Raw genomic sequence first — 17,012 nt, 5'->3', positions numbered from 1 at the left:
TTGAACTACCCAGGCACAATCAATCATTTTTGCACACTCTTGCATATAAGGCACAATCTCCACTTCCACTTCTTCCACTCTCTCTTCAGTGCTGGGAGACCAGCCAGACATACCTTTCCACATCTACGCCTCTCTATTACCTGTAGGCAGAATCCCTGAGTTCACTTTCACTTGTAACATCCACTTCTCAGTGCTACTCAAAAAAAGTTAAAACGTTCCCTCCAACTCTAGAACTCTCCGCCCCTGACAGGAGATTCTTTCAAACTCCTTCAATGTACTTCTTGCTTCCGTTCTCTGTCTGTGATTATGAAAGACTTGAATGATGTCCATCAACAACTAGAGAGGGAAACTGACACAGGACTAAACTAAACAAATATGGTCATACAGTACTTCCCTACCTAAAGCATACAAACCTCAGCAAAAAAGCCTTCCTTAATGAAGGCTCTAAAAAAGGGATAGAGCTCAACTAAGGTTCAGGTTTTGGCATTTGAACCTAACAGTTTACTCCAGTATCCTCAATGACTGAATAAATAGGTGAACAAGTATTCCTTAATAGACTAATGTACATAATGCCTGAGTCAAATATCTGTGAGAGGAGCAATTGTGGTGGACAGGTTCAATATTCCATGGCAAGGAAAGCCTTTGCAACTGACGCTAAGGGACATCCAAGCCTGGACATGCATTTCAAATATGTTCTACTTACCATGCTGCTGTGGGAATGACGAAGTAAGATAGCATGTCCATACAGAAGGGTCCGGTGCCCACCTCCCTGCGATGACTGTAAACAAAAGAAATTGAACATTTGTCAATACAAGACCAAAAGAATTCCCTTAATGTGGTTGGGCATTATATCCCTAAAGCCTTTTAGCAAATGTCTGAACTACACCCTGACCCTTCTGCCTGACCACATGCCTACAAACAATGATGCAAGAACCCATCTTTGGAAATGGTGGTAAGCTGCTGCAGCCCATTGTGAAGTGTGTCCGATCAATATTTGAATCCAAACAATACGTCAATCTCTTTTTCCACATACACAGAAGAAGAGGTTAATAGGAAAGTTTGTTTCTCTATACTTATCAACTTTTTGCTAAGTTGCCAGTCCCCGCGACAAGAAATGATAAATAGAACTGATCCAGGCCAGCTTCTATGTTCACTAAGAATTCGAACACTTTATGTAGAGAGCAGGCTCAACGGGGTGTTAGTGCCACTGTTATCATACCATCAAATAAAAACTTATGTGACTCAACTATGTCATTCGACAGCAGCACTGTTTTCAAGAATTTCATCAAAGTTTTGATAATGTTCATGTACATCTTCAAATTGCACACCAGTTAAAGTTAGTAGAGAGAAATAACATATCACCAGGCAACTGGATTAACTAGCATAGGTTAACCACACTCCACGCCGCTCAGTTAAAAATACTCTTTCCAAGGAAAAAGAAAGGTGAGGGTGGTTTTCAAATCTTCAGTTACATTAATCTTCGATCCTAATTAAAGTTTTTCTTCATAACATGTTCCTTTCTGGTGCATTAAAAGATTGTATGCGATTCAGTTTATGATTTCTGCCTAATGCCATTAATGTTGTTCCCAATAAAATTATTCCTCACAGACGTTTCAACAATAAAAACAACAGATAGTGGAGCGAGCATGCAGACAAAGTAGAAATATGGTTATGTCCAGAAAGAAGAGTTGGACACTTTCCAGTTGGCTGAATTTTATCGTGGTCTAGTGATGCCTTGCTTTAAGTCAGAGTTGATGTTGAGAGGCAAAGATGTTATGGCACGTACGAGGACCAATTCTAGCAGTTAGTTACACTTTGTACTCTTTCACTACTACCTCACCCAAAAAGACTATATAGATGTATTCCTGAGTCAATGTGTGTCTTGTATGGGGTCTTGTATGGGTGTCTGCATGGCTCTTTGAGAGGGGCTGTACTGGGATGCTTATGACCACCCCAGAGTGTATTTAGAACAAGACTATCTGGAATGGATATCTTCGGTAGGGCTGTTTCCTTGAGCATTTTTTTCTTGAAAGGCTGCCTCAGTGCTGCCTTTTACTTGTAGTGCTGTCTTCAGGGCAGTTGTTTCTATGAGTGTGAATCCAGAAATACTATCTCAGGGAGAACTGGTAAATAAGCACATACATTGCATCCACTGTAGCACATTGGGCTGGTTCTATAATGACTCTTTAAAGTCTCACTCTAGTCCATTTCCACTTTTCAGAGCTATATGAAAGTCTTCGTGCGTTGGTCATCATCTATCTGTACAATCCTGAAAAAAATATTCTTGAGTTTAAATCCTCTGACAACCCATAACCTGGCATCAACACATCTCATACTAACCTCACACTCTGATCCACAGTCCAGGGATCAGAAGGGATGCCTGATGTCAAGTTTCAGATTTCAAGGAAGGAAATAGGATGAGGTGCCATGCAGTGAATCGCGGGATAGGTGGGGAAACAAACAACACCACAACAATAAGAACTTTTAACTGGAGGTCGGGGAGGTTTCTTGTTGGATAGACAGTTGATGGATGGAAAAATGTTGTTCACAAGGAGTCAGAAGACAGTTTGAGGAGCACCCAGCTAATTAATACACAAGAATAAGTAGTTCATGGGTCATCAGATGTCAAAGGCTGGGGGTAGGGTCAGAAGGTGACATTCACCAGGGCTGCCACCTTGATGCTGCATGTTCAGATAAAACTCTTATCAGATATAAGCCCACTCCCTCAGATACTGCATGCTCATCCCAACTAGGACCTAATGGATTTGCCTTCGTAATAACATTTTACTCCTCTTCAACCCTACTTCTTCAATCTTGTCTCCAGAGAGCACATTAACCTAGTCGGAGGAATTCAGAAACCTCCAATCATCCAGAAAAGACAGTTCTTTCTATGGGTAGGGCTGTGCTATGAAAATTGTTCACACTTTCTATAAATGGAATCTATTTCTATAAATGAGGGAATACGCTCATGAATTCTACATGGTTTCTACATTCAACTTATTTTTTCATAAACACTGCAGTGGCACTATCAATAATGTTTTTTCTAGAAGCACAATGTAGTTGTGTCTATGAACAATGCTATACTTTCTTTAATACTGCAGTGTCCCTTTGCTTAATACATGTTTAATTACAGAGTAGTGATCCTGTAAGTAATACAATAAATTAAATAGAGATGCTCTTATAAATAAAACTGATCTATAAACAGTTAAATGCTCATATAAAAATATCACATTTCTATACATAATCTATTTCTTTAAACAATAACTTGTTTTTATAAGTACAGTGGATATGCTATAATAGGCTTTCCTAGAAAAATGCCTAATTTCACTACATAATGCAGCGTTTCCATAAATGAAGTAGTGGTGTTTTTTGTAAATGAGGCCTTGTTCTTACAAACAGAACTGCATTTCTGAAACGGAGGCATCCAGATGGCCACAAGTCCCTTGCCAGATATTTTTATGTCTTCACTCTGCATTTCTGACCTCTGTGAGGTTGCTTGCTCCCTAGGATGATCCTTCCAATTCTTGAGTGTAAAATAAGTTAACATGAGTCAGTTCTAGTGATGGTGGCTTGCAATGCCTTTGCCAAAAGAAACTCTTTTTAGTCAATAACCAAGATTTGTAGGTAGCAACAAGCAATGGCAAAAACAATAGGGCTCGCCTTTGAGACCTATTGGCTTTGTCAATGGTTTTTAGCCAGGCTGCAAAGCACCCCCGATGCTGTGCAGCATGGCTAAAGAAGAAAAAAGCCTATGTGGCCATCATGTATGCAATTGCCTTCAAAATGACATAGGCCCTTGTTTTCACTTTTTTTATTCACCAAACTGAAGATGAGTTGGGTGTCTTCAGTATACCTATAAATTCTCTAAAAAGTGCTATTTCTAAAGAAAATCATATGCATTTCGAAAAATGTTGTTTTTCATAAATGGCATGATCCTATAAATATTATTAGTTTTCTATAAGTATACAGTATGCCTATATATATTATTGATTTTCTTCAAACTCTGAGTTCTACAAGTAGTTAAATTTGTGTAAACATAATATGTTTCTATAAGTAAAAAAGTTATTTCAACAACTGGTGACGTTGTTACCAATAAAGCTCAATTTCTAAAAGTTTTACTAGTTAGCACAAAGACCAGAAGGGGTCTATAAATCCTAGACTCCTGACTCAAATCAACCTCAGTTGAGAGCAAAACGATGCTGTTTTAAATTCCACAACAATGCGGTTCAATGAATAATTAAGTGTCTTCCTTTTTCCATAACCCTGTTTTATATGTGTCTCGATGAATACCTTCTTGTTTTTTTTTTATAAATGTTGCAGGCTTGCTATCAAACCTGGCCTCCCTGGCTAGGATGAGCATGGTGTGAAAGTTAACAGGGCCGCAGGGAAGAGGTGGAAGCCCCAGTGGTGATGGATTCGGAATAAGGTGATAGAAAGGGAAGGGTAACAGTCAGGGCAAACAGGGGGCAACAGGCCAATGTCTGTAAACATACCCACTTGTCCAAATCGACCTTCAAGCGCAGAAGACGAGACATAAAGCAAAACACAAAGAGAAAACAGGTCAATGTCTCATTTCCAGTGGAGTGCCCTCCTCCAGATGCAGCAGGGCAGACTCTAGACTCATACCTACATCTGTCTTTTGCTAGTAAGGGTGTCTAACCATCGGCCCAACCCTGACAATGGCAACCTCTATTGCCTCTGATTGAATCTCGACACTGACGGCTTATAGACTAGAGAAGCATTTTCTATTCCTGGTATGAGCAGTATATTGGTTGTCTCACCATTTGACTCTCCCAGATGTGGTGAATTCGTCTTTCTCTGTATTTCTATCTTCCAAACCTGGGTTATCTCTTAATTAACTTCATATCTGTTTCGTTCTGACATGGGGAGTCTTTAGCTTTTCTGTATTTTTGTTTCGTCCGGACCTGGGTGATCTCTAGACGGCCTGTATTTCTCTCACTTACAGCACCTGCTATTATTTTGTGTCACACTTTTTAATTCTCTATTTTCATGTTCTCCCCTATTCAATTTTCTGGGTGTGAATGAAAAATAGGCGCTTCTGAAAGAGAACAATCAAACCACTTTGGCCACCTGTGTTTATCTTACAGGCATGCTGACCAGGGCCTTAGCTTCCATTGGTGCATCAGGTACAGTGGAACCGGGGCCCAGAAACCTGAGGGGCCCACTAAATCATGATTCACAATGTATTGTATGATACAGAAGGCAGCTATGGGATCAAGACCATCCTTGCACTAGGGACAATGACATACTGACTATTGCTGATGCTAAGATTATATAAATTACCCTAACAAAACAGACCTGCAAAGTTCAACAAAAACCTATGCCTTTGGAACAAGGAAAGAGTCCTAAAATCAGTGCCATCTCTTTGTCATGCCTCGCCAATAAGCATTAATGTTCCACAACCTGACTGGCCACCTGAGGGGGTTATTTTATGTATGTGAATTGATCTCTCATTGACAAAGGAGACAAAGGATCAATTATGATAATTAGCACTACTTTGGAGATCTAGTTAATGCCAGTTCTACTAGATCATGAAGATCTGTACAGAGATCACAGGAGAAGCCCCAGAAAGTCAGTGATAGTTCTGCTTCCCTGCCAACTCCTACTATTGGGGTTTTAATCCCGTCTTAGTTTTGTATCTCTCACTTTACCTCCCTCTCTCTCCATCTTAAGAAATGAGAACTGAAAATTTCTAACCTTGCTACTAAACTTCAAGACAACCATGATGTCTCTGACTATAAGTGAAGTCTGTCCCTCGGCCTTTTGGAGCGCTCATGTTGCAGCACAAAGAAACTAAGACAATCTAAAAATAAGTCACATAAAGCAAGCTAACATTACACTTGATGATGCCCCCCACATCTGACTGAGTAACACAACAAGAGCAGGACTCCAAACATATACTAGCAACGTGTCCCCAGCTCCCCCACCAACTTCCCGGCAACCCCAACAAAGCAAATTGACAGCAAACAGTTTGAAACAAGAAACAACAGTCAGCAGCAAGTTCAGTAACAACATATAATGTGGACACATTCTGGTGATGAGACATGCACCTGGAGGATGGATTTGCACAGGAGTCCAGGAGGTGCATAGCTGTTCCACCTTGAAGACTGTATCTACATATTGTGGTGAAATGTCAACTTTTGAGAGCAAACTCATAGCAAATTGGCAAAAGGAGCTGCAAAAACAGTACGCTTTATTAAGAACTTCTTAGTGGGTGAGTTTAAGTCGTGTGGCAGTGTTCCCCACTCAGGGCTGCTCTTTGGATCCCCTGGTGTCTCTGCCACTTTTTTGAATTTGTTTTTAACGGAGTTTTATATAGAGCAAACTTGACCCGAATCAGGTATCAGAGCGCTTTACATAGCACCAGTTGCGTTACATAAGGACACATTCATTTTTTGTTATGCACGGGGAGATTAAGTGATTTGCCCAGAATCACAGGATGTCCAGTTTCGTTGCTGAGACTCGAACCCGGTTCACCAGATTCAAGGACAACCACCCTAGCCGTTAGGCCAACTCCTCTCCCCGACGGTGGAGAGAAGTTGACGGTATTCTTACTTGCCAGGATAGCAACCTCTAAAACAGCCAGTCTTTCTGCATAGACCCCCCAGGCACAGGGTAGCACGACAGCTCTGGATGGGCTTTCAGTGTACCGGTTTGCCTGTTTGTTATTATGGATCTTCCAATTACTATTTTTTTTAGTTTGGATTGGCCTTCAGCTTCTACATTAAATCTGAACCTTTCACAACTAGTGCAGAACATATATTAACCATAGACATATGCACTGGTATCTATAAATTCCTCAGTGTGTGTAGATTGAATCAAACAAAGTTTGGCCACTGCACCCTAAGGTTGATTACATGTATTGCTCTGAATTGGAACCCTTGAGGATACACTGTTATACAACATAATCAATGCTCACCATTGTGCCAACTGTGGTTGTATTACACATTTTAAGACAATAATATTCTGCTGCTTTGGCTCTTCATAGACCCTCGAGAGCTGTAATGCGCCCTGACTTGTAAACATAGGCAATACAGCTTGATCCCATGTGTGGTATAAATGTGTAAAAATCGCCATGACGTCCTGCTCCAGGTACACTTGGGCAGTATTATACCAGTTCCTGTGCTCCACTGCTGGCCTTTGATTCCACATCTCTTGTACGATAAAAGCGCCGTCTTTGACCTCAGAACACATGTGTAGAAATGGACTAGAACTTGCTGCCAGACACTGCACCATAATTGTCTGTGCCTTTTTAAGACTCAACTTCTGCATGGTTACTGACCACAAGCATATCCGCCTTTGGACGTCCTGCTCTTCGGTTAAATGAGGATCATTCCCAATACTGCATTCTGATCATGGGTTTGCATGTGCAGTATTGGATTGGTGCCATTGTTTGATTTCTTTTCAACCGATTTTAGGCTTCCCTCAACAAGTCATACCATTCCTAGATCCCCTTTGAAACATTTCCTCATTCCTGTATGCGTCCTCTTACATCGGGCTGGTGGTACCTTAGGAAGAGGATCGGGAGAAACCTTATCACAACACCAAGACCTACTACAAAAGGCTTGAAACTGGTATTCAATGAATGGGGGAAAACTCGTGCAAGCAAAATATATTTGCCTGGTGCGCTGAATTCCTTGCATCCTTCGTGCTCTCAACCGAAGTCTCCAACACTTATTATGCCTGGCTCATTGACCAATGTGACCACTTAGCAATATTCTTTGACACCAGATGCCATGACTAAAATTGAACCAGTCCTTGATCTACCATTTGATCCCACATAGACTGGCAGATACCGGGGCAGTCTACTTATTATATTCTGCCTTGGGTGCCATAAGTAATATTTTATTAATCCCATATCTGCTCTCTAACCATTGATCTGTTGCTTGATACTGGGCCTTTTTACCTTTAACTTTCTCGCCAGGTTTAGTCTCAGATTTCGTTTCCCACGTTCTGGGTTTGAAGTGTTCTGTTGGTTTAGTTGCTGCAGAAAGGAGTTTATTCTCCAATTTCCATACATTTCTAGTCACCCACTGCCAGAATTCACTTTTCTGCAACACATTCGTGAAATGATGCTAGTTTAACAATTATCTAAGCTCAGCTCCACCCTAATTGAAAACCAAATGATACGGTAATTACATTTTAGTTAAATCCGTTTAAGGGTTCAAACCTCTGAAATACTTTAAAGATACCTTTAGAATTCAAAAAGCTGCCTTTTTGATGTAGTCATTATTGTGAGAGAGAGCACGCACTGTGACACCATCAGCACCACACGATAAACCTAAAAGCTTGACTAAACTTTTTCAATCCCCAAAGCGAGAAATTACATTTTGGTGCTGGCAGACATATCCCTGAGGGTGATGTGGGTTCAGCAAGTCTCCTATGATGACGGAACTCATGTGTGGGGGTGTCCAATGGGGCTGAGCCACAGGCACAAGCAAGCCGAAACTACGAATGTCTTACCTCACTGCCCATCTCCACTGTGTTAGCCAGCATCTCTTGCAGGGCGCGCACCGACAGGGACTGCTCCAGGATGAAACAGCAAATCGCCAAGTCTGGAGGCACATTCTTGAAGGTATCAGGTGATAGGGAAAAAAGAAAAGAGAAGAAAGATGGAACTAATATTTAAGAGCATAACTTCACGCCACTCCCACAGCTTGACTTGTCATAATATACAGAAGTGTTCACATGTTGCTGCCTGACACTGGATCGAGAGTAGTAAGGTGCTTCCATCAATGTACTGTTAAAGACAGAACTATTGTTCCTCAACCCCAAATACACCAACAACCTTCCAACCACAACAATTCACCTGCTCATACCAGCTCAACCAATATCCCTTGAACCAAGATTAAAAGCCTTGAGGTCGCCTTTGTCTCAAAATAACTCAATGCCCAAATCACATCTGTGATCAGCATATCCAAAAACACCCCCAAGCCATCCCTGGTGTGGTTAATGGAGAAGTACCTATTATTAAAAAAGCACCTCTCCATAACAACACCCTGACAATTCACTTTTTGCGAACAAGATGACCACCATCAGAAGCCATTACAGCTCAAGCCACACATCTACATTTTTACAAAACTGATACCCATGCCCCATGCACAGGTGAGTCACATGATCAAATACAGCACATTCACAAGCCAAAAATGCAACAAGTAAACCAAACACTCATGGATAACATACCAATAAGTTTTAGATTTAAAAGCGGTGCATTCACAAACAACCTATCAATCAGTGAGTTACATTCATAGCTTTTGCAGAAGTTGCTAACATTTATTTATTCAATATTTGAGAAGTTTTATATAGTGCGAACATGACGCATTAGGGTATCAGAGACCTGTACATTTAGCAGTGAAGTCATGAGCCAGCCACTATAATCATACATACAAGATATACAAGCCAAAAACAAAAATCCTAAATTCACAAAAATCCTAAATTCACAAATTTCGAGTCTGTTTATGTTTCAACCACCCAGGAATCCCTGTGTCTTGCACAACGAAGCCACAAATACATAGGTCCCAATTAATGTGCCACACTTCCATTAAAAACTTTTCAGGAGGCAGTCATCATAAGCAATGTTTAAATAAATCACACGCTCACATTTCACAAATCAGACATCCAGAAACCACCTGTCAGAAGCACTTGTCAGGCATGATTTCTCAAGAGGCACCCATGACTGCCACATCCTCGTCAGACATTCATTTTCAATCCACGCATCCTGGAGCCACTGCTACAGAAGTCCTCCCTCCAATAGCCACAAAACTGTAAAGCTCACCTTTACAAGCCCCATCTTCTGCAGCTGTACATTTTCAAGTCATGTGTACAACAGATATCTCTCCACAAGGTACAAAGCAAGGTGCAGATACACAGGCCAAACATGCAGAGAAGGAGTCAACAAATCTGACCTTCATGGGGATAGCATACAAGAACTCAGAATCTACCCGCATGGAACGGCTTACAGAAATCTCCCAACATTAGCACTTATCTCAACGCCATAAAATTCACCATTAGTCAGTAAATTACCATAAAGAAGGAACCAACATAGCCTCAGAAAAATCCAGTCCCAATGGAATGCATCAACTCCCCAAACTTAAACAGTGCTGACCTCCAAGTGGAGAAAACCGTCACCGGGATTTAAAAAGAGACCCACTGCAAAATCCTCCACTTACTTCCTTGCTTAACACCAGCATACTTACTATGCAAATCTAGAGTTTAGGGGGTAGAGTACAGTTCATTAAGGTGGCAGAGGGTATTATGTAGCCACCCTGACAAAATGTTGTCTGCCAATTTTGGACGTCACCGCAGGCCCAGCTGTGATCTCTGTAGCTTGATAGGACCTGCAGTCAAACCTCCAAAGTGGGTGTTTGTTATTGAAAAACAAATAACTAATGACTACCAGATCCTAGAAGCTTTTTCCTTAACCATGGCAGTTATTATTTGTTTATTTTCTTTCTCACTAACAGACAGGAAAAAAAACATCGCAAAGTCTACCCTGAATACAGGGGACAGTGTAATGCATTTCATCTAACCAGTCCCTGCACTGTCGGGCTATCGGAGGAAGCTTGACGCAAACAAAGCCAACTGGGGCTCTGTTGACGGAAAGCTGGCAGTCCTGTCTACTCTAAATAGAACGAGCAGACCATCAGCTTGATGGGCACATTTGTCATGCAGTACCCTGTCTGCCAAACTCTCTATCCTACCCCTTACTCTCTTGGACTGAATGTCTGCAATACTTCACATTATTCTTTAGTCCTAGAAGATGCACTGGTTTGCAATCCTACTAAAATAGAAACTGCAAAAACCAACAAGCAATTTACATGAAGGCACTTTTTGTCCTTCTGCCTCTTCCTCTATTGCCAAAGGAACCCATCACACCCATATCCCCATCACTCCGGACTGGCATCCTACTCTACAGCCACCCCCACTATCTATCTCTGCTCTGCCATGAAAGACTTTGCTATCCTCAGATGATGGCTTTTGAGACCCTAAATAGAGCCAGGAGCAGAGCCTGAATAACAAACTCACTACCAGTGACAGAAGTGTCAATGCTACCTAGCCCTCAAGGCCCCAAGCATGTTCAATTTAAGTCCTCCTTGAGCAGCCTCAGAAAGCACGTCCATGTATTTACTGTCAAACACAAAAATTCATCTGAGGCGGGTGGAGCTTTAGGGAGGGGGGGTCAAACATAATTTTTGCATTCTACCACAGGCCACAAAAGATTGGTGCATTACCATATTCTTAATCTCTTCCAAGCAGACTTTGACATCCTAATATATAACACGTCAAATTCCTCTTGCTTCTAACTGACTGCTTAATACAGCCTTCTGAACCATCAGAAAGCTGACAAGTGCAAAAGATAAGTTGAATGGGGGCCATATAGAATTTTTTGCCCCTTAATAAATTACTGGAAATCTCTCTGATGCTAGTGCACCCCACGGCTGCGAAGAACAAGTTATCTATTTGTACCAGTAAATCACTTGGAATTAATGTATCATTGCAGTTTTGTCTAATTCTCCAACAACTCTGACACCTCCTGCTTCAGTGGCTTTTGGGTTCCTCTCAGAAAACCACTTTTGTTAGTTCCCAGTATTGTACTAATTCTTGGTGAAATTATAGCATATTTGTTCACCTTAACCACATTGTTTCTGTAGGTGAGCAAAAGCTAACCATTTGTCGATAGAGGGTGCTAACAAGCACCTAATATATATTTACATAAAAACAATCTAGGCAAGTCAATATCAATACCGCTGTTTTTCTCATGGAACATGTTGGGCCTGTTAGCCTTAGGGTGGACTTACTCCTAACCTTTTGCCTTACTCCTCCATTTTTGCTGATCATGTTTTTGTACGCTTTTAGGACTCTGCACACTTGACCACTACTAAGTAGTGCCAAAGGGCTTGTGCTCTCTCCTTTGAACATGGTGAAATTGATTTACACTCAATTGGCACATTTCATTTACCAGTAAGTCTCTTGTAAAGTGGTTCTATATGTATCCAGGGCCTGTATATTAAATGCTTCTAATCCAACACTGATTTGCATATGATTGGGTCCAAACTGGGGTGGCGTGGTCGGCAAAAAAACGATGGATTTAACCCAGATCTGTTGACTGTGGGTGAATGTTTGCATTGTTCAACATTCCGACCATCATCTGTTCTTTTTGCTTTCGGTGCTCTGAGTGGAAAGGGTATGCCCAGACGTGGGTCCCGTGTTCACTGCACCTCTGGATTCAAGCTAGCCTGGCTAATGAGCGGTGAAACCCCAAAACCGGTCCCAGGATGCTTGTTTCCAGTCCAGGGAGGGCATGGTTTGGAAGTTCGGGCTGGACTGTTCCCAGGAGGTTCAGGGTCAAGACTGATTTGCAAATGACTGGGTCCAAACTGGGGTGGCGAGGAGGGCAAAAAACAATGGATTAAACCCGGATCTGGTGACTGGGGCAAATGTTTGCATTATTCAGCATTCTGTCCATCATCTGTTCTTTTTGCTATTTTCTTGTCCAACCCATTTGGTGCCTACAGCCTGTAACCAGGGCCATATGACTAGGTGTAGCTGGCAGTTGGTCTTAGTGTATTGCTCCCAGACAGTGAGATAAAGAGGGAATAGATGTTGGCAGGATGGGCCATCTCTGACTTGATGCAGGTGAGTAGCTGTCACCTACCATGCTTGCGCATCACAAAGACTCTGCTTCAGCACACTCAAAAAGAGGTTTACACCAGTCTATTGTGCCATAAGACGAGCAGGAGCCAAGGCAGGGTGGCAGGAAATTCCAAGCACCTTTGGGGGTGGAAACCACTAGAAACCTCTCCTACTTCAAAGCTGGCACCAAGGCTTAACACTTTTATATAAATGGCAAGTACAAAAACTGCTCAGTACACTCCTGGACCTGTGCATACTACAGAAGAAGAAGCTATGCTGCACTAGTGCTTGAGGCTGGTCCTGCTTGCTGAGAAGAAGAAGGAAGTCTGGACCTATACCCTTCATCCCAGGCTGAAGTGGCTCCATGGGTCAACTGACTGACCTTCTGTTCTTAGGTACTGGGACATAACAAGCGCTCCAAAGGGCTCCCTGCATCTGCACTGTTGACCTACTGCCTGGACCTGCAACTGGACCTTCCTGAGCCATGCTGGCCTCTGCTAAAGTGAGTGCCTGATCCCCATGAGGTGCCCCTCTGGTCCTGGACTATTGGTGTGGCATCAGTTGAACTCTTTCTCAAAGAAAAGGAGAAATTCTTAAGTTTTGGGCTCTTTGCGACCATGAACGGGCCTGTTTGCATTAAGCTATTGTCATCCACGTCAACCACTAACGTGAACCTACAGTGAACCCAACTCTTTGTGCTACAACGACCATCAGCGACAAATCACAAGGTTAGATCTGAACTTCGAGCTACAGCACAGACAGCCCATAGTTAACGCTGACGCAAATCTCCAGCAATGACCATCGATGATGCTCAACAGGAGCTTTGTGCTACCGTGACAACCATCTGCAACACCTGGCCTGCTCTTCGGGCTACTGTGACAACAAACCACAATACACTCCTTGCCCTTCGCGGCCCAATCCATCGTGAACCAGACTCTTCGTGTTAGACTTTCAAACGTAACTCTGTCAGCCGGACTAACTTGCTCCCTGTATCTGGCCTGCACTCCATCCCGGTCGGCCTGAACTTGCGACTCTCACCCGGTCTAGCACAACCAAATACCTGTGAGTGGCGCTTTGTGCTTTTAGGAGCTATTCCTACCATAAATCTTTAAAATTACATATCTCCGGTTCTACATATTGGATTTTTGTTGTCCTGGTGTCAAATAATTCATTAAACTTGACTCTAATTCTCTACATTGGTGTGGGATTTTTCTGCTGTTGCGTTTTCACTATAATAATATTTTAAGTGCTGCATGAATGGTTTACAGTTTGCCTTTAAATTAGCCGGGGCTGCGTTTGTGCCAAGCTACCAGAGGGCTAAGCGCAGGTTAATTTGGGGTTTGCTTGTGTCTCACCCTACCAAGAATTATGGTTGATGCTTGAGTAGGTTTCACCCCCCTCAATCAGTAGCCCAATTACAGAACACTATAGGGAAATTAATCAACCACTGTTGCAAGAACTGGCTCGGAAGAGTTCGGCAAGAGCTCTCTGTATAAAAGTGAATACCCACCAGGAGGACTTGCAAATGGCAGATGTGGCTGTATACATCAAATAACATTAACATAGGGGCTCATCACTTCAAAGGTGTCTTCACTTCGCACACCCTTTGACTTGCTGCCACCTTCAAATTCATCAATACAGGTTCTATCAATCAGTGATCTTATAAAAAACACCTACTCACCTGTGAGGGTCTCAACGCGCTGAGTGCTGAGTTTTCCACTGCAAAAGCCTCATTTGTGTGCTGAACAACCAAACTGCCTGCAGCTGCCAACTTTTAACAGCGCATCCAATTTTATAACTGACGAAATGGCCTCTCAATTCCGTGGAGAGCCTCTGTAAAGGGCCTTACCACACTGAGATGCTAATCCTGCCAGTCCATAAAGGCCCTTTCTTCCCGCATCTGGGACTTCTAACCTTGTGTGGAAAGTAAACCAGAGACACAGGCCACATTTGTGCTGTTTATTCTTTTGGCAACTGATTTTCATCTAAAAGCATACTTGTTCCAGAGAGCGAGAACACTTTCTGGAGACATATCATCTTTACTGCAAATAGGGCACATATATTTCGGTAACTAGGCTAGCATATCAGCTCTGTTACCATCCTCCCTTTCTATAATGGCCTCCATTAATAATTTGGTCAGATTGGGAGAGTTCTTAGCTCCAGATCATAATCCAAGAAAGAAGAGCAGCTCAGATTGTAATGGTCTCTATGTCCAGATGACAATCATATGTGATTTCATATTAAAACAAATTCATAGAATACCAGTTCTGAGGAACCATTTCATCTAAAGAGTGTAATCATATTTTTTTATACCTGCCCTCTTGATTCTCTCTAAGAGGGTGGCATGAGAGTCTGTGTTGAACACTGCTGATAGGGCTAAAAGAACTACTTTCGCCGCACGTCCACCATCAATTCCAGGACTTCCAGTAAGGCTGTCTCGGTGCTCACTCCTTGCCGGAAGCCTTAATGTGTGTCATGCAACAGGTCATTAGATTACAAATAGGCAGAAAGTTGTATATTAATCATTTTTCCCGCTATTTTTACTGCTGGAGGCAAGAGGGAAATTGATCTAAAGTTGCTCAATATGATCGGCTGTAGGTTTTTTCAACAGCAGTCAAAGAAAGGCTTGTTTTCATTCTGATAGAAAGAGACCTTCTTCTAAAAATTGATTCAGAATTCTGTTGAAAACTTGATTAATAGTAGGGGCAATCAATTTTAACATTCTAGGTGGACATTGATCAGCTGGTGATCTTGATTTGCATTTTTTTAGCTCTTCCAGAGAAATTTCCTCAGGAATTTCAAGGATGTTCGCTAGTTAGTATTTGTGGGTAGTAAGCAAGTTTTTCCAAGTCTCTGTTTCAGAACTTACCGGGAATGTAGCTTAGACCTTTTTAATTTTTTTATCTAAAAATAATGATAGGTCGTCACACAGTTCCCTACTAGGTCTAAAATTGCTGTTGACAGCCTCTGGGGGAAGAAAGAAGTGAACAACTTTTGATACTTCCCGAGAAGGGTTAGGCTTCATCAAAATTTGTGTGGCGAAATATTCTCTCTGCACTACACGGGCAGCTTGGTGGAAGTTTCTCAGAGCTTCCTTGTATTGGGCCTTTGCTTCCAATCTATAGGATTTTCTCCAGGCCTGTTCTAGCTTTTTACAGTGGCTTTTTTTCTCCTTCAGTACAGGCGAGAACCAGGAGGCAGAAGGTTTGGTCCTTTTTACTCTTAGAGGTTTTAATGGTGCTACCACGTCCAAGGCATCGGTAACCCATTTATTAAACTTGGCCACATTCGTATATAGACTTCCGGTTAAGTGGAGTGTCATGGATTGTAACTTGTGTGAAAGAGATGTCGCTGTGATTTTGTGCCATGCTCTGCAGAAGGAGGGGGGAGAGAAAAGTGATCAGACCAAATAAGACATTTTGCTGGAGAAAGCTGTAGGTCATCAATATTTGAAAAAAATCAGGTCAAGGATGGGTCCTGCCTTACGTGTGGGAGTTTGAACACATTGAGGAAGGTTTAGGCCTGCTTAAGTAGCATTAAGATGTGCTGCTTGTGAGTATTTCGGGTCATTCATGTGTAAATTAAAATACCCAAGAACTGTGAAATTTGCATATGGCAGAGACAGTAGGGCAAACAAATCAAAGAGTTTAGCAAGGCCAATTATTTGAGCAGTCCGGAGGCCTATATAGCAGGATGCCAGAGAAGGAAAAAGAGGCAGCTAGTTTAAAACTGTAACTCATTCCCTGAACACAATCTTTGTTCTCCAGTGGGGTGGAGGTGCCCTCAAAGGTATCCCTGAATTTAACAGTGACCCCCTCCCCCTATTTTTTTACCATCACGAGCCATGTTTCTGTTAAAAACATGAATTCCCAAATGTTGTCGGACAGCATAGTGAACACCTCAAAAGGGTGTTTGGATAGAGATCTACAGTTAATGAGACAGGCTCTGTATGTCAGTCCCTTATCCTGCGGGGTATGCACACCAACACCTGGTGACTCATTATTCTTGAGATCCATTTGGCCAGCAGGTTGGTGCTGGTCGATCTCTGGACACAGATGGGTGCAGATGGGCTTGCCATTGGCGCGCCAGTGATGTACCCGCTGGGCGTCCACGACATGCTCATCTTTTATCTGGCCAGAGATTGGGGAAAGAGGAGGAGGATTGCCCTGTGTGCCCAACCACTAGAGCGCTGACTAAGATGGCGTCTCAGTGGTGGTGCAAAATAGGAGTAAAAATGGCCGTCCCCCCTGAAGTACTTGTTACAACAGCTTGTATTATGTGCAAATACGCAATTTAAAAACAGATTGACGCAGAATTATGTGCAAATTGACAATTTTAAAATAAAAGGAACACAACAC

At 42.2% G+C, this 17,012-nt stretch overlaps 1 protein-coding gene across 5 annotated transcripts in view; it reads right to left on the bottom strand.

The window, feature by feature from the left end:
- RYR1 (ryanodine receptor 1) overlaps positions 1–17,012 on the bottom strand; it is a 1,245,571-nt gene that overhangs the window by 1,058,584 nt on the left and 169,975 nt on the right. For all 5 annotated transcript variants that reach the window (XM_085625233.1, XM_085625235.1, XM_085625236.1 and 2 more), the window contains exons 3-4: positions 8,485–8,589; positions 704–778 (exon numbers count right to left, since the gene is read on the bottom strand). In XM_085625233.1, the coding sequence (XP_085481359.1) occupies positions 704–778; positions 8,485–8,589 (180 nt within the window). The remainder of the gene's footprint in view (positions 1–703; positions 779–8,484; positions 8,590–17,012) is intronic.

Source organism: Triturus cristatus, chromosome 9 (genome assembly GCF_964204655.1).
Source record: "Triturus cristatus chromosome 9, aTriCri1.1, whole genome shotgun sequence".
In the NCBI taxonomy this organism is placed as follows: Eukaryota; Metazoa; Chordata; class Amphibia; order Caudata; family Salamandridae; genus Triturus; species Triturus cristatus.
This window is presented reverse-complemented; position numbering and strand designations above follow the sequence as displayed.